The sequence below is a fragment of the Rhincodon typus genome, chromosome 12, assembly GCF_021869965.1.
Source record: "Rhincodon typus isolate 14 chromosome 12, sRhiTyp1.1, whole genome shotgun sequence".
NCBI lineage: Eukaryota > Metazoa > Chordata > Chondrichthyes > Orectolobiformes > Rhincodontidae > Rhincodon > Rhincodon typus.
In genome coordinates, this window is record NC_063343.1 from 62,846,007 (window position 1) to 62,869,510 (window position 23,504).

At 43.3% G+C, this 23,504-nt stretch overlaps 1 protein-coding gene across 1 annotated transcript in view; it reads left to right on the forward strand.

The window, feature by feature from the left end:
- LOC109927679 (fms related receptor tyrosine kinase 4) overlaps nucleotides 1-23,504 on the forward strand; it is a 183,642-nt gene that overhangs the window by 81,160 nt on the left and 78,978 nt on the right. The window contains exons 5-9 of the mRNA XM_048603482.1: nucleotides 1,454-1,622; nucleotides 3,117-3,234; nucleotides 7,592-7,767; nucleotides 13,545-13,710; nucleotides 21,528-21,669. Of these exons, the coding sequence (XP_048459439.1) occupies nucleotides 1,454-1,622; nucleotides 3,117-3,234; nucleotides 7,592-7,767; nucleotides 13,545-13,710; nucleotides 21,528-21,669 (771 nt within the window). The remainder of the gene's footprint in view (nucleotides 1-1,453; nucleotides 1,623-3,116; nucleotides 3,235-7,591; nucleotides 7,768-13,544; nucleotides 13,711-21,527; nucleotides 21,670-23,504) is intronic.

The window sequence follows — 23,504 nt, forward strand, 5'->3', positions numbered from 1 at the left end:
TTGAAACCTCCTGTCTATTATCTTAAACCTAGTCCTTTGAATATAGAGAATAAAGATTAAAGGATGATCTAATGAGGTGTTTAAGAAATTTGATAGGATAGATAAATAAAATCAATTTACTCTGGTAGGGACTGGGTTGATTGAGAAAAATGCAGTGTAGAGTTAAAGTCAGAGCTAAGCTATTAACAGGTTAAAGGGCTCTTATGGTGCAGTGATAGTGTCCCTACCTTTGTACCAGAAGATCTGGAGTCAACTGCCACCTGCTCCAAAGGTGTTTCATGACAGATCTGAAAAGGTTGTTTAAAAATATTTGGACAAGGAGAACAAATGCAATATTACCACATTTGCAGATCGTACAGAGCCAAGCAGGAATGTGTGCTGTGGGGAAGATATAAACGTTTTACATAAGAACACAAGAAATAGGAGCAGGAGTTGGCCATCTGGCCTGTTAAGCCTGCTCTGCTATTTAAAAGATCATGACTGATCTTTTCGTGGACTCAGCTTCACTTACCAGCCTGCTTGCCCTTAATTCCTTTACTGTTCAAAAATCTATCTATCTTTGCCTTAAAAACATTCAACAAGGCAGCCTCAACTGCTTCACTGGGCAGGGAATTCCACAGACTCACAACCCTTTGGGTGAAGAAGTTCCTCCTCAGCTCCATCCTAAATCAGCTCCCCCTAATTTTGAGGCTAAGCCCCCTGGTTCTAGTTTCACCGCCATTGGAAACAACCTCCCTGCTGCTATCTTGAGGATTTGGACCGGCTTAGTTCTTAAAGGAAAATAAAAATGAAAAGAGTAATAATCCAGAGGCCAAGACTAATTCTCTGGGGACATGGGTTTAAATCTCACCAGAGAGGCAGATGGAATTTCAATTCAATGAGTACATCTGGAATATAAAATGGTGACCATGACAACTTTCTTTGATTAAGAGTCCATCTGGTTTATTAACATCCTTTAAGTAAGGAAATCTTCCATCCTTACCTGATCTGGGCTGAATGTGACTCCAGACCTACAGCAATGTGGTTGACCCTTAACAACCCTCTGAAATGGCCCTTGTGAACCACTCAGTTCAAGAACGATAGGGATGGGCAACAATGCTGGCTTTGCTAGTGACACCCATATCTCATGAAATAACGAAGACAATAAAACAATCAGGAAACACTACATTATATAAATGCTGTTGAAACTGGAGGTCAGTGAGCGAACTTGATTGATTTTTCACCAGTTAACCTAATACATATTATGGCACCATCACAGCTGCACAGAGTTAGGGTACAGATCAAGGTCTCATTCAATGGGGCAACAAGGCTCAAGGAGATGGATAGTTTACTTCCAAAGAAACCCCTCAGGTACTTTCTTTAATAATTGGTGCCTCTGTGGTATTTCTGGACACTTTGGCTGTGTTGGTGAGTTGCTGAATGATGTGTTTTGTCTGTTTTTAACCTGGCCCAGGCTGATCAACCAGTGCTTTCATCGCAAAAACGTGAGCTGAATGAAGGGTTAGAACTGAGCAGTACTCTCATCATAAATAACATAACAATGGCGGAGGGGGGCACCTACATCTGCAGGGCCAATAACGGCTTCGACATTAAGGAGAGAGCAGCAGAGGTCATTGTGCATGGTAAGAAAATACAGTCTGCCCATTGCCCACGTCGGGGCTCCGCTGAGTAACGTTTGACCCTCTTTGCACATGATTGGAGAGTGTGTGTCATCACTTGGGGAGGAAGGAATCCCCTTTTTCCATAAACACCTTCTGCCTGCAGTTTACACAGCGAGTTTCAGAATTTCGTCAAGTCCCAAACCACTTCACAGCCAATGAAGTGGTCACCATTATGCTATAGGAAATGCAACTGCAAATTTGCGTTTAGCAAGATTGCACAACAGCAGATCACCAATACGGTCACCAGATCATCTGCCCTAATGATGATGTTTCAAGGATAAACATTGGCCAGGACAGCAGAGTGGGGGTAGTGCAGGCGAGATATTGTCCTCATGATTTGTTTGAAATGCTGCCGTTGTGTCTTTCATGCCCAACTGAGAGACCAGGCAGGCATCAGTTTAAAATCTTTTCTGCCAGCAAAACATTGCCTCAGTATTGTCCCTGCATCACTGCATTGTGTTCTGAGCACTGCCCCTAAAATATTGCAAGGCTGCCTCAATATTGCACCTGAGCTAATACATCATGCCCTTGGCACTGCGCCCTTGGCACTGCATTTCACCAGTGCATCACACCCTCAGTACTTCCTCTGCACTCATGAATTTCTCCCTCAGTACTGTGCCTTTATTAATGTAATGCGTCCTCAGTACTAACCAGCAAGTAGTGCAGCACTCCATCAGAATTGACTGCTTAAAGTGCTCTGTTACATCCCTACTGACCCTCTGACAGTGCAGCACTCCCTCAGAACTGACCCACTGACAGTGCGGCACTCCTTCAGTACTGACCCTCTGACAGTGCGGCTCTCCCTCAGTACTGACCCTCTGACAGTGCAGCACTCCCTCAGTACTGACCCTCTGACAGTGCGGCTCTCCCTCAGTACTGACCCTCTGACAGTGCGGCTCTCCCTCAGCACTGACCCTCTGACAGTGCGGCACCCCCTCAGTACTGACCCTCTGACAGTGCGGCACTCCCTCAGTACTGACCCTCTGACAGTGCAGCACTCCCTCAGTACTGACCCTCTGACAGTGCGGCACTCTCTCAGTACTGACCCTTTGACAGTGCAGCGCTCCCTCAGAACTGACCCTCTGACAGTGCAGCACTTGCTCAGTACTGATCCTCTGACAATGGCGAGCTCCATCAGTAGTGCTCCTCCAACAGTACTTCGGTACAGTACTGAGATTGTCAACCTGGAGTTTGGAGGCCTTCTAACTTAAACCATGCTACTAACTAATCTCGAACTGACACTATGGGACAGCAAGAAGTCATGTATTATTACTCCATATTATTGCAAGTTTGTTTTTTTTCTTTCAAAAGCAACTCGCAGCTACACAAACAGTTTGGAAGTGTAGCTACTTCTGTTTGTGTAGCTACTGCACTAGGTAACTCCAGATTAAGCTTCACTGGTGTTTTGGGGATTTGTTCTCCTCTTGATATCTCTTCTTTTCCCACTTTATCCAGAAAAGCCTTTCATCCATGTGAATTATGATAAGAGCCCCATCATTGAGGCAACAGTGGGACAGAAAAATATGTATTTCCCTGTGAAGTTCCGAGCCTATCCCAAACCTGAGATCAAACTGTGAGTACTGCCAGGAAAGCTCAGACTGCAATGTGAATCAAGAAAATCTTTACGCTTCCATCGACTGAATGTTCCTCTTTACTTCTATACACTTTCCTGATTCTAAATAAGTGTGATCTAATTCTTTCACAAATATCACCTTTAAATTTCTATTTGTTTAACCCTTCTTCTCTCCTTTCTTCATCCCTCCTCCACTGTCTTTCATGGGAACAGGAGGAGGCCATTCAATCTGCCTGGACTGCTCCACCTTTCTATGAGATGGTTGGACTATGGTCAAAGCTCCACTTTCCTGCCTTATCCCCATAACCCTTGATCTCCTCACTACTTAAAAATCTGTCTATCCGAGTTTTGAATACCACCACCCCCACTCCCCCACCCACCGCCCCCCGCCAACCCACCAACCCCCTGGTAAACAATTCCACAGATCCGCAACCTTCGAGAGGACAAAGAAATCTTCATCTCTGGATGACCCCTTACTCTGAGATTATGCCCTCTGATCCTAGACACTCCCATAAATGGAAACAACCTCTGAATCTACCTTATCAATGCCACGAATCCACCCCCCCACCCCCCCAGAATCTTATATATGTTTTTAAGAAGGTCACCTCTCATTCTTCCAAACACCAATGAATACAAGCCCAACCTATGCAACCTCCCTCCTGGAAAATCCCTCTGTACCTGGGATCAACTTAGTGAACTTTCTCTGAACTGCATCCAATGCTTCATAACTTAGTAAGTTATCTAAGTTATACTTTCCTTAGTTTGTTTTATTCATTCACGGGATGAGGGCATTGCTGACTAGGCCAGTATTTATTGCCCAGCCCTAATTGCCCAGAGGGCAGTTGAGAGGCAACCACATTGCTGTGGGTCTGGAGTCACATGTAGGCCAGACCAGGTGAGGATAGCAGATTTCCTTACTTAAAGGATGCTAGTGAACCGGATGGTTTTTCCAACAATCAACAGTAATTCATGATCTTCATTAGACTCTTATTTCCAGATTTTTATTGAATTCAAATTCCATCTTCTGTCATGGCGGGAGTCGAACCCAGGTTACAGAACATTACCTGGGTCTCTGCATTAACAGTCCAGTGGTAACACCACTAGACAAGGGACTAAAATTGTCATAGTATTCTGACCAATGCCTTGTATAGTTTCAGCAGGACCTCTTTTTTTTACATTCAACTGCCTTTGAAGTAAAGGCCAAATTTCCATTTACCTTCGCTGTTACCTCCTGAACTTGTAAGCTAGCTTTTTCGGATTCATTCATGAGGAACCCCAGTTCTTGTCCTTTTAAATATTATTCAGCTCCTCTAATCTTCTTGCCAAAATGTGTAACTTGACATTTTCCATAATATATTCCATCTGCCATTTACTTAACCTGTCTATACTCCTCTGCAGATGCTTTGTGTCATCCATTCATATTCCCACATATTTTTTGTGTCATCTGTAAATATGGCTACAGGATATTCACTTTCCTCAACCAAGACAGTAATATACAGTATGTAAATAATTATGTCCCCAGTACTGATCTCTGCAGCACTCCACTTGTTACAGATTGCCAATGTGAAAATGCCCTGCCCCCTTATCCCAACTCTCTGTCTTCTATTAATTACACAATCCTCTCTCCATGCTAATACACTAACCTAACACCATTGGCTCTTATCTTAGTAAGCAGCCTTAATTGTAGTAATTATCAAATGCCTTTTTGGAAATTCACTTGTACTATAGTCATTAGTTTCCCCTAAGTCCATCCTGCCTAATACCTGCTCAGAAGTTCTAATGAATTTGTTAGGCATGATTTTCCTTTCATGAAGCCATGTATTTGATCATATTATTTATTTCTAAATGCTTTGCTATTATATCCTTCATAATAAACTCTAACATTTCCTAATAACAGATCTCACACTAACTAGCCTATAGTTACCTGTTATTTGTCTCCTTCCTTTTTTAAACCGTGGTGTTACATTGGCAGTTTTCCAATCCTCTTCATTTTTCAAGAATCCAAGGATTTTGGGATAATTTCTACCAGTGCATCCACGATCTCTGTAGCTACCTTTGTTTAAAATCCCAGGATGCAACTTGTAAGGTCCAGGGGACTTAATGGCCTTTAGCCCCATTACTTTCCTAGTACATTTCCTCCAGTGATAGTTATTGCCCTTGATGTCATTGATAGCCAAGAATTTATTAATTTCTGACTTGAACATACTCAATGAATGAGCCTCCACAGCTGTCTGGGCAAGGCAATTCCAAAGACTCACCACTTTTTGCATAAAGCAAGTTCCCCTCATCTCGGTCTAAAGTGAAGGTTCACCAAACTGATTTTTTGGGGTGAGAGATAGTAGGAACTGCAGATGCTGGAGAATCTGAGATAACAAGGTGTAGAGCTGGTTGAACATAGCAGGCCAAGCAGCATCAGAGGAGCAGGAAGGCTGACATTTCGGGCGTAGACAGAAGGGTCTAGGCCCGAAACATCAGCCTTCCTGCTCCTCTGATGCTGCTTGGCCTGATTTTTTGGGGTGGCAGCTTTGGTGTACAAGGAAAGATTCAGTCTGTATTCATCAGACTTTGGAAGCAGGAGAACAGATCTCATTGAAACATATAAATATCTGACAGGGCTGGACTGACTGGGTGCTGGAGTGATGTTTCCTCTGACCAGGAGCATCCAGAACAAGGGACCATGGTCTCAGGATACATATTTGATGGGGTTGAGGCGAATGTTCTTCATCCAGAGGTTGGTGAACCTATGGAATTCTCTAACCCTGAAAGCTGTGAAGGCAGAGCCACTGAATATCTTGAACAAATTAATATGTATATTTCTAGAGGCTCAAGGTATCAAGGGATATGAGGAGTACAGGCAGACCCCGAGTCTGAACAAGTTCAGTCATTGTTCGCAAGTCGATTTGTACGCATGTTAGAACATAATGCAGGGCAATATAAAATTGCCATTTGTAACTACAGGAAACATTAATAAGCTGGATGTTTAAAATTACATCCCTGTATAGGGATCACATTCATAACACAGTGTGGAGCTGGAGGAGCACAGCAGGCCAGGCATCATCAGAGGAGCAGGAAAGTTGACGTTTCAGGTCGGGACCCTTCTCCAGAAAAGAAACGTCAACTTTCCTGCTCCTCTGATACTGTCTGGCCTGCTGTGTTCATCCAGCTCCACACTGTGTTATCTCTGACTCCAGCATCGGCAGTTCTTACTATCTCTGACGTTCATAAATCAGACGTTTGAAAATTATGGACCCCCTGTATTGAGCATTGAAATAGGATCAAACATGATCATAGTGAATGGTGGAACAGTCTCACTGGGCCAAATGACCTACCTCTGCTTCTATTCCCTATGTTTCTAAACGGTTTACCCATTATCCTGAGATTAGATTTAGGTTTTGTTGTCACATGTACTCAAGTACGGGGTACAAAGTGTACAGTGAAAAGTGTACAATGTTGCCACACACAGAACCATGTTAGGTACAAAGTACCTAGGTATATAATCTTAGTTGCAGAAGTAAAAAAGTAAAGAAATAACTTAAAAGGTTCAGCACTATAGTCTTCTTACTGTAAAAATAAATAAATAGATAGATAGATAGATAGATAGACAGACAGACATAAAATGTCAAACATTACAGGGATTACGTCCCTGGTTTAAGACTCACTAGTCTGGAGAAACACCTTATCTACACCCACCCCAACATCTTATCTACACCCACCCCATCCAAAAATTTTATAAGTTCAAATGACATCACCTCTCAATTTTCATACAGACCCCATCTGTCTATCTGTCTTCATAAGACAATCCATCTGGTGAACGTCCATCGTGCTCCTTCTATGGCAAATATATCCTTCCTTAGATAAGTGACCCAAAACTCTGTATAACACTCCATGTGAGGTCTTACCACGGCTGTGTACAACTGTAGCAAAACATTTTTTCCCCATTACTCAAACCCCCATGCAATGAAGACCAACATATTATTTCCCTCCCTAATTATTTGCTACACATACATTTTAACTTTAAGTGACTCATGTACAAAGAGATCCAGGTTTATTTGGACACACTCACTTCCCAACCTCTCAACATTTAAGAAATATTCTGCCTTTCTGTTTTACTACCAAAGTGAATAACTTCATACTTATCCCTAATTCTCTGTCGTCATCCTCCTCTCCCACCGCTTCTTACCCCTCTTTCACCTCCTCTGCTTCTAACTCTCTCCTCCTTCTTCTCCCCTCCCCCTTCTGACCTTGTCTCTTTTGCCTTTTCTACTCCCTCCACGTTTTCTCTCCTTTGCTCTCTCTCAAAACCTGTCTCCCTCATTGGTAAGTTGAAAATAACCACTTGATGTGTGTTTTGTTTCAGGTACAAAAATGGAAAATTTATCAGTAAAAGTCCATCCTTTAACAAGGTGAAACTTTCATCATCGGGTTTGGTGATCGGGGATGTGACCGAGCAGGAAGCAGGGAACTACACCATAGTGCTACGAAACAACAAAGCGAAACTAGAGGAGCGACTCCATCTGCAGCTGGTGGTCAATGGTAAAACGCCAGTCAGAATTCTCTTGCAAAACAAGAATGATCTGATTAGTTCCTAATTACTTTGGATTTAGGTGCCACATCCAGCCTCTGTATTATATGCCTTCATCAACAGCATTATGTCTGTTCTCGTCCTGGTGTACAGTGTCACTCTGGGGCATAGGTTCCACGCACACTGCTTCATGCTGGTGTAAAGGGGTGATATCCTGCGAGAAGGTTCAGCAGGGGAAGAGGCACTGCCAGAATTAGAAGAGGTAGCAAGCGAGTCAGGAAGGCATAGAAATTATAAGCCAGTGAAGGCACAAGGGAGTTTAGCAAAGGCAGGATGGTATTTATTTTAATGCAAGAATCGAATGAACGAGGCCCAAATTAAAACATGTAGAATGATGTCATTGCTATTACTGACACATAGTTGAGAGGGGGCCATGATTGGTAGCTCGATATTCCAGAATATATAGTGTTCAGGCAAAACAGGAAGGAGATAAAAATCACAGAATCCCTGCAGTGTAGAAGCAGGCCATTCACCCCATCGAGTCCACAATGACTCTCCGAAGAACATCCCATCCAAACCCAACTTATTCCCATAACCCTGCATTTCCCATGGTTAACCCACCAACCCCTGGACACGATGGGCAATTTATCAATCCACACAAACCTACACATCTTTGGACTGTGGGAGGAAACCGGAGCACCCGGAGGAAACCCATGCAGACACAGGGAGAATGTGCAAACTCCACACAGTTGCCCGAGGGTGGAATTAAACCTGGCTTCCTGGTGCTGTGAGGCAGCAGTGCTAACCACTGAGGCACTGTGCCGTAAAAGAGAAGGGGGTGCTGCAATATTGAACTGGGAATCAATTACAGCAGTAAAGAGGGATGACATTTTAGAAGGCTCCACAAATGAAGCCATATGGGTAGAAATTAAAAACCGAACAGGAGTAATCACATTGTTGGGACAGTACTATTGGCCTTCTAACAGTGTGAGAGAAATAGAGTGCACTTACGTAGGCAAGTTTCAGAGAAGTGTAAAAATAATAGGGTAGTGATAATGGGAGATGTCAAGTTCTCCCACATTATCTGGAGTAGCAGAGTGTGAAAGCTTTAGAGGGAGCAGAATTCTTAAAATGCATCCAGTAGAGATTTTTAAGCCAGTACATTTTGGAGGAGGTTACTAGGTATGTAGATGGGGGCAATGCATTTGACGTGTTCTACTTGGACATCAGCAAGGCTTTTGATAAGGTCCCACATGGTACATACACTATCCCTCACCAGGGTATGAGTTCCACACACACACACACCTGTTCCTACGATCTCTGGAACAATTCTCACTGGGCTACAGGTTTCACCTACAGTGACCCTTACTAGGATACAGCAACAAAATAAACAGACAGAATTTGTTTGACTACAGCTAAAAAACAAAAAAAGAGGTAAAATGGCATTGTTCAGTATCATCTATAGTGCAAGAATTTTAGATTATATATCATGGAGAGACAGTAGTTGTTCTGACTGTCAGTGTGAAACTTGCGCATTCTCCCCGTATCTGATTTCTCTCCACAGAAGTTGCCAGACCTGTTGAGCTTTTCTAGCAATTCCTGTTTTTGTCTCCCTGTGTGTCTGCATGGGCTTCCTCCAGGTGCTCCAGTTTCCTCCCGCAGTCCAAAGATGCGCAGGTTAGGTGGATTGGCCATGCTAAATTGCCCATAGTGTCCAGGGATATATGGGCTAGGTGGGTTAGCCATGGGAAATGCAGGGACAGGGTCAGGAAGGTGGGTCTGAGTGGGATGCTCTTCAGAGGATCAGTGTGGACCCGATGGGCTGAATGGCCTGCTTTCACACTGTAGGGATTCCAAATATATAGACAGCAGTAGCGTAAAGAAGGTAAGAGTTGAGAGTTCAGGAGTATTTGCTGCACCAGTATGTTTCCAACAAGGAGAAAGGGGGCATTTCCAAGTGGAACTAGTTGCTGGGAATAAAGTGGACCGAGTGGATCAATTGGGGGAATATTTAGAGGACAGTGATGATTGTGTTAGCTATGGAAAAGGACAAGTAACAATCTAGGGCAGCAACAACTAACTGGGATAAGCCAACTTCAATGGGGTAAAAATAGATCTTTCCCAATAAATTAGAACTAACGATGATCAGATATCGTAGTAACTGGACAATGGGCTGCCTTTAATGAAGAGATAGTTCTAGTATAGTCAAGATTTATTCCTATGAAGGAGAAAGACAGGCAAACAAATCCAGAGCTCTTTGCATGACAAAATAGAGGGAGAGTAAGATGAAGCAGCAAATATTTCCTTACGACATATTTCATTTGGATAAATCAATTGAGAATCGTGTCAAATATAGAAGATTCAGAGGGGAATTGAGCAAGAAATAAGAAAAGCAAAGTGAAAGTATGAAAAGAGACTGGCAATTAACATAAAAGGGAATACAAAACATTTCTACAGGCATATAACTAGTAAAAGGGCAGTAGGGGAGCAGTGAGGCAATTAGTTAACAAAAAACTATTTAAAATGGAGGGGGGGCATAGCTGAAATATTAAATGAATACTTGGCATCCACCTTTACCAAGGATTTGGTTCAATTTGATTTGATTTGATTGTTATCACATGTGCTGAGATAGAATGAAAAATACCATACGTAGTACAGCAGGGTAATAAAACAAAATGTAGAATATAGTGTTACAGCTACAGAGAATGTACAGAGAAAGATCAGTTCTAATACATGAAACGTCCATTCAAAAGTCTGATAACAGCTGGGAAGAAACTGTTCTTGAATCTGTTGGTACATGTTTTCAAACTTTTGTATCTTCTGCCCGATGGAAGAGGTTGAAAGAGAGTGTAACCGGGGTGGGAGGAGTCTTCGATGATGTTGGCTGCTTTCCCGAGGCAGTGGGAAGTATAGGCGGAGTCAATGGAATGAAGGCTGGTTTGTGTGATGGACTGGGCTGCGTTCACAACTCTCTGTAATTTCTTGTGGTCTTGGGCAGAGCAGTTGCCGTACCTAGCTGTGATGCATCCAGACAAAGTGCTTTCTACGGTGCATCTATAAAAATTGGTAAGAGTCATTTTGGATATGCCGAATTTCCTTAGCCTGCTGAGGAGGTAGAGCAGTTGTTATGCTTTCTTGACTGTAGCATTGACGTGGATGGACCAGGACAGATTGTTGGTGATATTTACTCCTAGGAACTTGAAGCTCTTAAACACCTCCACCTCAGCACCATTGATACTGACAGGGGCGTGTCCTCCACTCCGCTTCCTGAAGTCGATGACCAGCTCCTTTGGTTGATATTGAGGGACAGATTGTTATCTTTACACCATGCCACTAAGCTGTCTATCTCTTTCCTGCACTCTGTCTTGTCTAAAATCTGACCCACTATGGTGGCATCACCAGCAAATGTGTAAATGGAGTTAGAATAGAATTTGGCCACACAATCATGAGTGTGTAAGGAGTACAGTAAGGGGCTGAGAATGCAGCCTGGGAGGCACAGGTGCTAAGGATTATCGTGGAGGAAGCATTGTTGCCTATCCTTACTGATTGCAGTTTGTGAGTCAATGATCCAGTTGCGCAGGGGGGAGCAGAGACCTAGGACTCAGAGATTGGAGGCAGAGTTATAGTCAATAACTATAAATCTGACGTAGATGTCCTTGTTATCCAGATGTTCCAGGGATGAGTGTAGGGCCAGGGAGGTGGAAACAGATGTGGCCAAGGTCATGGTGAGAAAGGAGGCCGTTCAGACTCTTGAAGGGTTTAAAAATGAATGATGAAGAGTTATTGAATTTGGCTGCTGTATTTAAAGTTGACAAGGTACCAAGACTGGTTGAGTTGCATCCAAAGATGCTGAGGGAAATGAGTGGAAATTGCAGAGGTAGTGACCACAATTTTCCAGACATTTTTAGACGTGGGGAAGGTGCCAGAGGACTGTAGAACTGTCAATGTGACATCCTTGTTCCAAAAAAAGGTCTAAATATAAATCTAGTGACTAGAGTTAACCTTGGTGGTGAGGAAACAATGGGACAAAATTAATAATCATGACAGAGTGTGCAGAAAAGATTCTGAGAATGGATCCAAGAATGAGAAACTTCAGTTACATAGATAGAGAGGAGAAGATTGAGGGGTGTTTTGAAAAGGAGGTGTGTAATCATTAGGGATCTGGACAGAGTAGATGAGGAGAAACTGTTTTCTCAATGTTGGAAGGATCACGAACTAGAGGGCAAAGATTTAAACGAATTGGCAAAAGATACAATGGTAGCATGTTGAACCTTTTCACGTTGTGAGATTGTGATGGAGGCAGGGATCGACTGGGGTTTTCAAAAGGGATTGGATCATTATCATTAGAGGAAGAATTTGCATGGCTACAGGGAAAAGGCAGGGTAGTGTCACCCCTGTCACACTTTGAGTGGGATGCCCTGTCACATGGGCCAGTCCTGTCACATGGATGGGTGTGTCTGTGCCATGCTGAGGCAGGGGGTGGAGGTATCGGAGTCACTTTGAGGGGCAGCTACTGACTGAACTTTAGTTTTGAAACCTCAACATTCTCACATCAGGGTCATCAGGTTATCTGTGAAAAATTGAAGTACTCCAAAGATAACTGAAAATACAGTTGTGCTCGTTGTTCTGAAATATACATTTGTGCTGGCTTGTTTCAAATGCAAGTCCCAGGCAGAAAAAAAACAAGAGCAGCAAATCCAAATACAAAACTTCAAACCTTCAAACCTTCAAAAACGCAATAATGTTCACAGCTCCCATTGTGGCTTTGGTCAACAAGGTAACCGGTACAATAAGAACTGCAGATGCTGTAAATCAGGAACAAAAACAAAAGTTGTTCAGCAGGTCTGGCAGCATCTGTGAAGAAAAAGATCAGAGTTAAACTTTTGGGTCCGGTGACCCTTCCTCAGGACAAGGTAACTGATATAGTGAAAGCCAGCACTGCCTTTATAAGTATCCAAATTAAGCTATTGCCAAATTTCTATCAGTAACATTAATCCAAGGGGCCAATGCAAGGTTGCAGAACTCAGATAGAAAAGGCCCAAGATTTAATTTTAAAATAACATTGCCCAGTCCGTTGATGTAAAGTATAACAGGTAGCCAACCAATCACATAAGTTTCCCAATTTCGGTGACTTAGGATAAAAATTCCCTCTTGACAGGATCGCATGTACTATGGCTGTGAAAGGAGATTAAGTGGGTGGGTTGAGTTCCTGACATTACAGAGTGAATTATTAGGAGTCTGTGTTCCATATTTGTTGATGTGATATGCCTAAATTACTCCAGTTCCAATTGCTATACAATTTCAAGCATATTAACTGACAGAGAAGACACTGGAGTAGGCGTAATGGCATTGGGGCAGATGTAAAGATGCTGAAATAGGGGTGGAGTCACTGGAACAGATGTGAAGACATGGTAGATGTGAAAACACTGAAGGGGTATGTATTTTTCTTTACAGAATCCATTTCATTGACTTCACTGCAATGACAAAAGGTGTGTCCTATATGTAAGAGTTATACATAGGAGTTTGTCATCTATCTGGGAGGGCAGTTATATATAGGGGTGTATCATATATCAGGGAAGAAGAGTAATATATTGAGGTTGGTCATATCAGGGAAGGGAGTTATATAGAAGTGTATATCTGTATCAAGGAGGGATATACAGAAGTGATTTCAATACAGAAGAGATTCTATATTGCAGGTTCTCCACTGGTTAATAATTATGACCCATCATCTCATTCACACTGACATACACTGCAATGAAGTACTTACTTCTTTCTTTCCCTTCAACAGTCCCACCTCAGATTCACGAGAAGGAAGTGGCTTCCCCGACCAACATTTACCCACGTGGAAGTCGCCAGACACTGACCTGCACCGTCTACGGGATCCCTGCTCCTGTGAAGATACAATGGTCCTGGAGGCCATGGGGGCCTTGTGGTCTAAAATCCTACCGCAGCCTGTAAGTATCATGAATCAGTGATTTAAACTCATGCAGACAATCCCAGGCCTTGTTACCAGGGTCTGTATTAGCTTACACTCTCCTTCAAACCGTTTGTCACAACAGCATGCTATTAGGTAGGTAAATGGAATGTTAGGCCCAAGTGTAAACGCAGAGGTCTTGCCGCATTTATACAGGGCTTCAGTAAGACCCCTCCTAGAATACTGCATACAGATGTGATTTCTATATATCCACCCTTTCAAACGATCCAAGAATTTTATAGATTTCAATGAGATCGCCTCTTATTCATCTAAACTCCAGAGAAATCAGGCCCATTCTGCTCAATTTCTCCTCATAGGATAATCCCTTCAGCCCAGGAATCACTGAAATGAACCTCTGCTGCATTCCCTCAAGGGCAAATTATATCCATCTATGCACAATACTCCAGATTTAGTTTCATAAACCTCTATTTAATTGTAGCAAGAGTTCCTCTAACTTACTAACATCATTGCTTTATAAACCCGATACCTGATGGAATTTGATAGCCAACCTGCTAATGTCTGCTTGAAGGAGTGAATTTCAGACAAGCATGACAATTTATTGCATTGTATCGAATTCCTGAAATCGCCTGTTGAATTCCTCTGCTAACTTCCTCAAGTGGGCATAGAAGATTTATGAGTGGAAACACTTTTGTTTATCTTTGATTTTTTTTTCTACTACTTTTTTCCAGACTTAGAAACTGTTGCAGCATCTTATTTTTTAACTGGGAGGATTACTGATCCAGTTTGAATTTCAGTTTGAATGTACTCACAGCACTGATCATATGTGCTAAGTCTCTGTCTTTTCCCTGCAGTTCACAGTTCAGCTCCTTCAGTTTTGAGGTTTTGAATGTAAGGAACCTGAAATGAAACAACCACACATTGTCAGACAGCTCGCTACACATTTCATTCCTTGATTTAAAAAAAATCACTTTCAGGCATCAGATCTAAAAATTTTTGCAGGAGCTTTCCTCAACTTAAATCCACAAATCTGAAACCTCTAAGAGCTGGCAAAATAAATCAAACAATTAGACTGATTGTTGTTGCTGAGGTCTGTGTCAAGAGTGTTTTATGAAAGGATTGTTTGATTTATTTTAGATAAAGCAACAGTACACCTTTAATAGCTAAGAGACTTTGTTGAATGCCAATTTGGTGAGGAAACAGACACAGCAATGAATTTTTCATGCTGTCTTTTCTGCCAATACATTGCTGTCTGTTTCAAGCTGAGACGATGCTGCAGTAATCCTGACTCTTGGTTTCTTCCTGTTTTTCTAAAGCTGCCTGTTCACTTCTTCTAACACATAGCCCCAGGACAAGACTCGGCTCCTCAATACATTGATTATGTCTCAGTCATGTCCTGAAGTGTTCTGCCCATCAGATTAAACAAAACAGGGCAGACTTTGGAGCTGGGTTATACATAGAAAACACATCTTAGAAAAGGAGGCCATTTGGCCCATATTGTTTGTGTCAGTTATAAAAACAAGCTGTCCTGCCTGATCCCACTTTGCAGCTCTTAGTTTACAACTCTGTGCCTCACAGCACTTCAAGTGCACACCTGAGAATCTTTTTTACACACAATTAAAGTCTCTGCCTCTACAACTCTTTCAGTCGGTGAATCCCAGTCTCCATTAACTAGTGGTGAAAAATGCCGGACAACTACCCTGTAATCCAGAGTTACCATAGAATCCCTACAGTGTGGAAACAGGCCCTTCAGCCCAACAAGTCCACATAGACCCATCCACCTATAACCCACCTAATCTCCACATGCCTGGACACTATGGGCAATTTAGCATGGCCATTCCACCGAGCCTGCACATCTTTGGACTGTGGGAGCAAACTGGAGCACCCGGAGGAAACCCACGCAGACACGGGGAGAATGTGCAAACTCCACATAGACAGTCGCCCAGGGGTGGAATTGAATCCGGGTCCCTGGCGCTGTGAGGCAGCAGTGCTAATCACTGAGCTACCGTGCTGCCCCCTCATTATTGACCTCTTCATTATTGAAGGTAAATCCCTTCCTGTCCTCTCAATCTCCACCCCCCCATAAATGTATATTTACCTCAAATAAATCTCCTTTTGGCCTCCACTGTTCCAAGGAAAACACATCCCAGCCTATGCAATATTTCCTAAGGAACTTTCCAAGCCCCTATCTTCTACTGGGTACAACAAGGTGACAGAAGATGAACCAGTTCCCTCTGTTTAACCTCCTTGGTTGGTCAAGAAAAAGGTTTCAGTCCTTTTTGCAAGTGTCTGTAATGCTCCCCAATTCAGAATCTTGACCAGGTTTTGCTGTAAACAATAAGGAGCCAAGCAATAAAGTTTTCTTGAGACAAAGAAAGAACAGTATGATTTTTTTTATTCATTCATGGCTTTGGGCAGCATCAGCCAGGCCAGCATTTATTGCCCATCTCTAATTGCCCTTGAACTGAGTGGCTTGTTCAGCCATTTCAGAGGACAGTCAAGAGTCAACCACATTGCTGTGGGTCTGGAGTCACATGGAGTCCTGACCAAGTAAGGATGAAAGGTGATGGGGTAGGATTGAGTGTCAGTCCTGCTCTTTGTATAACCAGTTTGGATATAACTCTTTGTTCCAGTAATACCTACGATCAAGGTATTTCGCCATACACAACCCCTCCCAAAACTCCATTCATGCCCATTCCAAACATCTCACACTGGAGGGCAACTTATCTCTTTTCTCACCTCCACTTTGTACTAGCGCTGTTAAGCCATTTGTCCTGTCTCAGTCCATTAGACAGCCCTTTTTATATTCCTGAGACTTTCAGTGACTTTGATGACCATTTTAAAGTGTCCCGGCTTATTTTTAGCTCTTTTTTTCTCTAAATCCCAATGTCCAAGATTTTTAAATTAGTCAATGCAATTTGAAAGACTAATTGTCCATATTTTATATCCCTTATGACACTTCTCAATGTCCTACTATTTATGGTGTTAGCCTCTTACATTTTTTTGTCTTTCACCAATGCATCTCCGGAATCAATTCCATTTGATCACTTGTCTGCCCTACTTTACCAACCCATTGATAGCTTCCCACAATTTACAGTTTTCGTCCTCACTAATAACCACAAAATTTTTGTATTATCTGCAGTCTTCTTAATCATAGTTCCCACATATAAACTTAAAAAGCAAGGACCTGCCAGATCCCTCTGGGAAGTCTTTTGGTCACAAGGTCACCAATCAACCAGAATCCTTTGCTTCCTGTCACTGAGCCAATTTTGCATTCACTTGTTCTATTCCTTTGGGTCTCATGGCTCTTGTTTTTCTGATCAGTCTGCTACTTGAAGCTTTCTCAGAAACTATACTAAAATCCGTGTAGACTACATCAAATGTCCTAACCTCATAGAAACTCCTTGTTACTACTTTAAAAAAAATCAGTCAACTGAGTCAGGCATGCTATTCTGTTAGCAATTTAATGCTGACTTTCCGTGATACATTCTTTCCAAATTACTATTTATGTTGACCCTCGGAATGTTTTTTTCCAATAAATTCCCATCGAGGTTAAGCTGACTGATCTGTAATTACTAGGGCTATCACTTCCTCCCGTTTCAACAACAATGCAATGTTAGCTTGTCCTCTCACACCACGCCTGGAGTCAGAGAATTGGAAAATGATGGTCAGAACCTCTATTATTTCCTCCCTTGCTTCTCTTAAGAGCTGGATATACTTCACATCTGACCTTGGTGGTTATCCTTTTACTGTTGATATCTTTATATAATATTTTGGGTGTCATTGGGTTTTACTAGCTCAATATTTTTTCATGCCCTCTCTTTGCTTTCCTAATTTCCTTCTTAATTTCACACCCACCCTTTGTGTTTCTCTAGCATTTAAGGTAAAGTAAAGGCACCATAACCCCACTGACTCAACAGAGAGAGAGAGAGAGAGAGCTAGTGGTGGTTTAACCTGACTGTTACCATAACTCAGGCAAGGGGCAAGGCTGAAAAGGTGAAATCTAAATGGAAACAGCAACTGGTATAGGGATTGAACCCACACTGTTGGTGGCACAAACTAGCCATCTCGCCAACCAAGCTCACCCTCCCACAGTTTGGTAGTCCATAGTATGCACCCAGCAGATTGCCTGTATGGCCCCAAGAAAACATATGGTCTTATGTGATGATCCTTCTAGCATTTCCTAATAGTCAGAACCAGGTGTCCACACTCTGAGGCTACAGATTGGACCATTTAGGACTGAGATGAGCAGAAATGTCTTCACCCAGGGAGAGGTGACTCTGTGGGATTCTCAGCCACAGAAACAGTTGAGGCCAAAACATTCAATGTTTCCAAGCAAGAATGAGATTATAGTTCTGAGGACTAAAGGGATCAGGTTAGGAGAGTGATGGAGTGATGGAGTACTCCCTGCTTGCGTAGACAAGTGCAACTCCAACAACCTACAAACTTGACACCACCCAGGACAATACAGCCCACTTGACTGGTACCAAAACTACAGATGTTCACTCCCTCCACCACTCATGGTCAGTCACAGCAGTTTGTCCTCTCTACAAATTCTCCAGGACTCATAGGATCCTTACAACATGGGAGCAGGCCATTTGGCCAATCAACTCCACACTGACCCTCCGAAGAGCATCCCACTCACACCCACCCCTGCATTTCCCACCCTAGACACTGTGGGGCAATTTAGCACGGCCAATCCACCTCACCCGCACATCCTTGGCCTGTGGGAGGAAACCCACATAGACACAGGGAGAACATGCAAACTCCACACAGACAGTCGCCTGAGGCTGGAATCAAACCTAGGTCCCCAGTGCCAAGAAGCAACAGCACTAACCACTGAGCCACCGTGCTACCCCAAGCTCCTTCAACAATACTTTCCAAATGCACAACCATTACTGTCCACAAAGACAAGGGTACATGGAAACACCATTACTTGCAAGTTCCCCTCCAACTCACTCACTATCTTGACTTAGAATGTACTGCCATTCCTTCACTGTCTTGGAATTCCTTCCCTAACAGCATTGTGTGTCTACCTACATCAAATGGACTGCAGTGGTTCAAGAAGGCACCTCCCACCACCTTCTCAAGGGCAATTAGGGATGGATAATAACTGCTGGCCCAGCACATGATACCCATATCCAATAAATGAATATAAAAAATCAATGACGTCACCTCCACTACCTTCTGAGACAGAGAGTTCCAAAGTCTCAGCTCTCGAAGTGAAAGAAGTTTCTCTTTATCTCTGACCTAAAAGCAGGACTCCTAATTTTAAAACTGTGCCCGCTAGCTCTGGACTGACCTACAAGAGGAAATAACCTTTCCAAGTCTGCCTTGTCAACTCCATTCAAGGTCCTATACACTTTAGCCAAGTCACCCCACGGTTCTAAACTCTCATAGAAACAAACTCATTCTGTCAAACCCTTCGTCATAAGATAATCCCCTCACTCCAGGTATCAATCTAATAGTCAATCTGAGGGGAAATAGGAAAGACACTCAAGAAGGAAACATATTCAGGATTAGAGTAAGGATGAGCCTCCAAGGAAGTTTCACTCAGTGGGCTATAGAGGAAAGGAGGGAAGTGATGGAGACAAATGATCAGACGTTCTTGATTATCATGTCAAAGAAATCCACGTTAGAGGTGAGGGAAAGGAGATGACGTGGAGGTGGTTTATAGGGATAACTGGCAGCAGATAAAAGAACGTGGAATCCTGTGTGATCCTGGAATAATAAGCAGTTTTATACAAATGGGAGCACCATCTATCTTTTAAAAAAAAACCAAAAGAACTGAGCATGCTGTAAATCAGGAACATAAACAAAGTTGCTGGAAAAGCCCAGCAGGTCTGGCAGCATCTGTGAAGGAAAAACAGAGTTAACGTTTCGGGTCCGGTGACCCTTCCTCAGACTTCTGCAACGAAGTACATGCCACTAATCACTGAACATTTCCTTTGTTGTCCATTTTCAAGCTTTGTTTTCTTTCTCCCATATTCATTAACTTATTTTCTGCCTTCTATTTTCAGCTCTTCCTTTCTCCATTTTCAGGTTCTCGTTTCCTTTTCCATCTCTCAAACAGCTGAAATCCTCCTCTAGCAAACCTCCTGTAAGGACATTAGCCCTGCTACTGGTGATGCACAACATGTCTAGCTTGTTGAGATCTGACCTTCTCAAAACTCATCCTGATGACCCAGGAGTCAAAGGGCCTCCCTTCTTCGCCATCCCTCCAAGCACATATTCACCTTCATCATTCTCCTATCACTGTAGTATGTGCGATCAGGAATAATCCAGAAATTACCACTTTTTTGAGATTCTACATTTAAGACAATAGATCCCTATAATCTATCTGGAGGATCTCAAGCCCCAACCACCCTCTTTCTACCGAGTCATTGTTTTGATATGCAACATCACCTGGTGTTAACCTTTCACCTTCCGAATGCTCTCCAACCACTCAGTGGCATCCTTCACCCTTGTGCCAAGAAGTCAGCTACTGGTTTAGAATTTCTTGACACAGAAAGGCTGTCTGTTCCTCCAACGATTGAATGCCTAATCCGTATTGCTTTCCTGGCCTTTATCCTCCCCCGACCACTGTACCCCATAAGCCTCATATGGCTGAGCCACAATGGGACCAGGAGCTTTGCTCTGGTTGTAGTCCCATCAGTCCAAGAGGAACCTTCACTTTCACCACCATTCAGAACTGTATTCTAGCACTGCATAAAGGGGAGAATCTGTGAATTTTGATTCCATCGATCTCCGATTAGAAAAAGTCATGAAAATTGTAGTGCAGAAACCAACCCATTCATACAGCACATGAGCCTCCTCCCCTCCCTCTTCAGCTCTTTTCCTTTCTCCCTCATGTGTACAGTTGGCTTCACCTTAAATAAATCTCTTATTCACGTTCTTCGTGGGACTGAGTTCCATAGTTTTAATTCAATCTTGGCTAGGTCAGCATTTATTACCCAGCCCTAACTATGCTCAGAGGGCAGTTCAGACTCGGCCATGGGTCTGGGGTCACACATAGGCCAGACCTGGCAAGGACACCACATTTTCTTCCTGAAAGGACCTTAGTGAACCAGATGGGGTTTTTATGACAACTGACAAAGGTTGCATAGTTGCCATTATGCTTTTTTAATTCCAGATTTTTATCGGACTTGATGGAGTTTAGAGAAATGAGGGGAATCTGATTGAAAATTGAGAGGTCCTGATAGAGTGGAGATTTTTCCGCTGGTAGGCGAGACTAAGACCCAAGACCACAGCCTCAGAGTGATGGGACAGACTTGTAGAACTGAGATGAGGAGGAATTTCTTCAGCCAGAGGGTGGTGAATCTGTGGAACTCATTACCACAGGAGGCTGTGGAGGCCAAGTCGTTGAGTGTATTTCAAACAGAAATTGATAAGTTATTAATTATTAAGGGAATAAAGAGTTATAGGGAGAAGGCAGGAGAATTGGGTTGAGACATATATTAGCCAAAATTGAATGGTAGAGCAGACTCGATGGGCTGAATGGCATAATTCTGATCCTATATTTTATGATCTTATGGATTCACAGTTCACCAGCTGCTAGGATGGGATCTGAACCCATAATATTAGCCTGCAATTCTGGTTTAGTAGGCAAGACATTGCCATTATGCCACCATCTCCCTCATTCACTGCAGTAGCACTTTTTGGCTAAAGAGGTTTCTTGTGAATTCCCCGTATTTATGCCCCCTCCCCCTTCCAATTTTAACCTCCTAAGTAGTGGAAACAGCTTCTCTCCATTACCCTTTCAATCTCCATTAGGTCACCCTTCAGACTTCTCTTTTCTGATGAATATAACATTTCTACTGGTTTCTCTCATAACCTTAGGGGACATCGAGCATCCAAGATGCGTCGACCTCGGGATAGGACCCCCGAGTGCCGAAATTGGAGGGACATCTCAACAGGGAGCTCTATCAACAAGATTGAGAGCATTGAAACCAGCACAGAGATTCTGGAGGGGAGGAACAAGGTAGCCTGCTGTTCACCACCACTACTCATAGTTTTTCCTTCTATCAACGATAGCAACAACTTGTTTTTATGTTGTGCCTTCAATATAGTAAAACATACCAAGGTACTTCACAGCAGCGTAGCTTGTTGTTGAACATGAGGAGATAGTAGGGCAAGTGACCAAAAGGTTGGTCAAAGATAGGTGTGAAGGAGCATCATCAATGAGGGTTAGGCAGAGAATTCCAGAACTTAGGGCCTAGGGAGCTGAAGGTATGGCCACCAATGGTGCAGGATGAGAAGGAGGCCTGAAATAGAGGAATGAAGAGATCTCAGCAGGTGTGGGGCAGAAGGAGATTACAGAGATTGAGAAGGAACAGGGCTATGGAGGGATCTGAGAACTGGGAAGAAAACTTTGAGACTGAGTAGTTGGCAGTCTAGGAGCCATTGTATCTCAGCAAGCAATGAACAGGACTTGTTGTGGGTTTATGACACACCACTGGAGCAGGTGGGACTTGATCATAGGCCTCCTGGCTCAGAGGTAGGGACACTACACTTTGTGAAAACCAAAAGAGCTGCAGATGCTGGAAATCAGAAACAAAAAGCAGAAATTGCTGGAAAAAGTCAGCAGGTCTGGCAGCATCTGTGGAGAGAAACCAGAGTTAACATTTTGAGTCCAATGACCCTTCCTCAGAACTGATGGTAGCCAGGAAAATGTTTTTATTTTACAGAAAATGGGGGGAAGGAGATAAGAATTAAACAATAGGTGGAGATGAACCCAAAGAGAGAGAAGGACAGTTGGACAGACAAAGGAATGGGTAACGGCCAGCCAGGGAGAGTAAATAGCTACTAATGGGGACTATTAATGGCTAACAATGGATAGTGTGTGATAGCAGACCATATGATAATAAGGCCTTGTGTGTGGGGTTGGCATAAGGACATGGGAGAAGATGCCTCAAGCCCTAAAATTGTCGAACTCAATATTGAGTCCAGAAGGCTGTAGGGTTCCCAAGCGGAAAACAAGGTGACATTCTTCCAACTTGCGCTGAGCTTCACTGGAGGACTGCAGCAAGCCTGTGACAGAGATGTTGGCCAGGGAACAAGGCAGTGCGTTGAGGTGGCAGGCAACTGGAAGCTCAGTATTTGCTTCTTTTGCAAAACACTTTAAAACTGTGCCCTGTGCTTCTTGATCCTGTTATGAACAGGAACAGTTTCTCCCTATCTACTGTGTCCAGACACTTTATCAAATCACACCTCAGCCTTCGCCTCTCCAAACAAAACAGTTCCAACTGCTCCAATCTACTATCACAGCTGAAATATCTCATTCCTAGAATCAATTTCATAAGCCTATTCTGCACTCTCAATGATGCATTAACATATTTTTGGTGGCTCAGAGGTTAGCACTGCTGCCTCACAGTGCCAGGGACCTGGGTTCGATTCCAACCTCAGGTGACTGTCTTTGTGGAGTTTGGACATTCTCCCCATGTCTGCATGGGTTTCCTCCGGATGCTCTGGTTTCCTCCCACAGTCCAAAGATATGCAGGCTAGGTGGATTGGCCATGCTGAATTGCCCGTAGTGTTCAGGGATGTGTAGATTAGGTGGGTTACAGGGGGATGGGTCTGGGTGGGATGCTCTGAGGATCGGTGTGGACTTGTTGGGCCGAAAGGCCTGTTTCCACACTGTAGGGGTTCTATAATGCGGCACTCCCTCAGTACTGACCCTCTGACAGTGCGGCGCTCCCTCAGTACTGACCCTCTGACAGTGCAGCACTCCCTCAGTACTGACCCTCTGACAGTGCGGCACTCCCTCAGCACTGACCCTCTGACAGTGCAGCTCTCCCTCAGTACTGACCCTCTGAC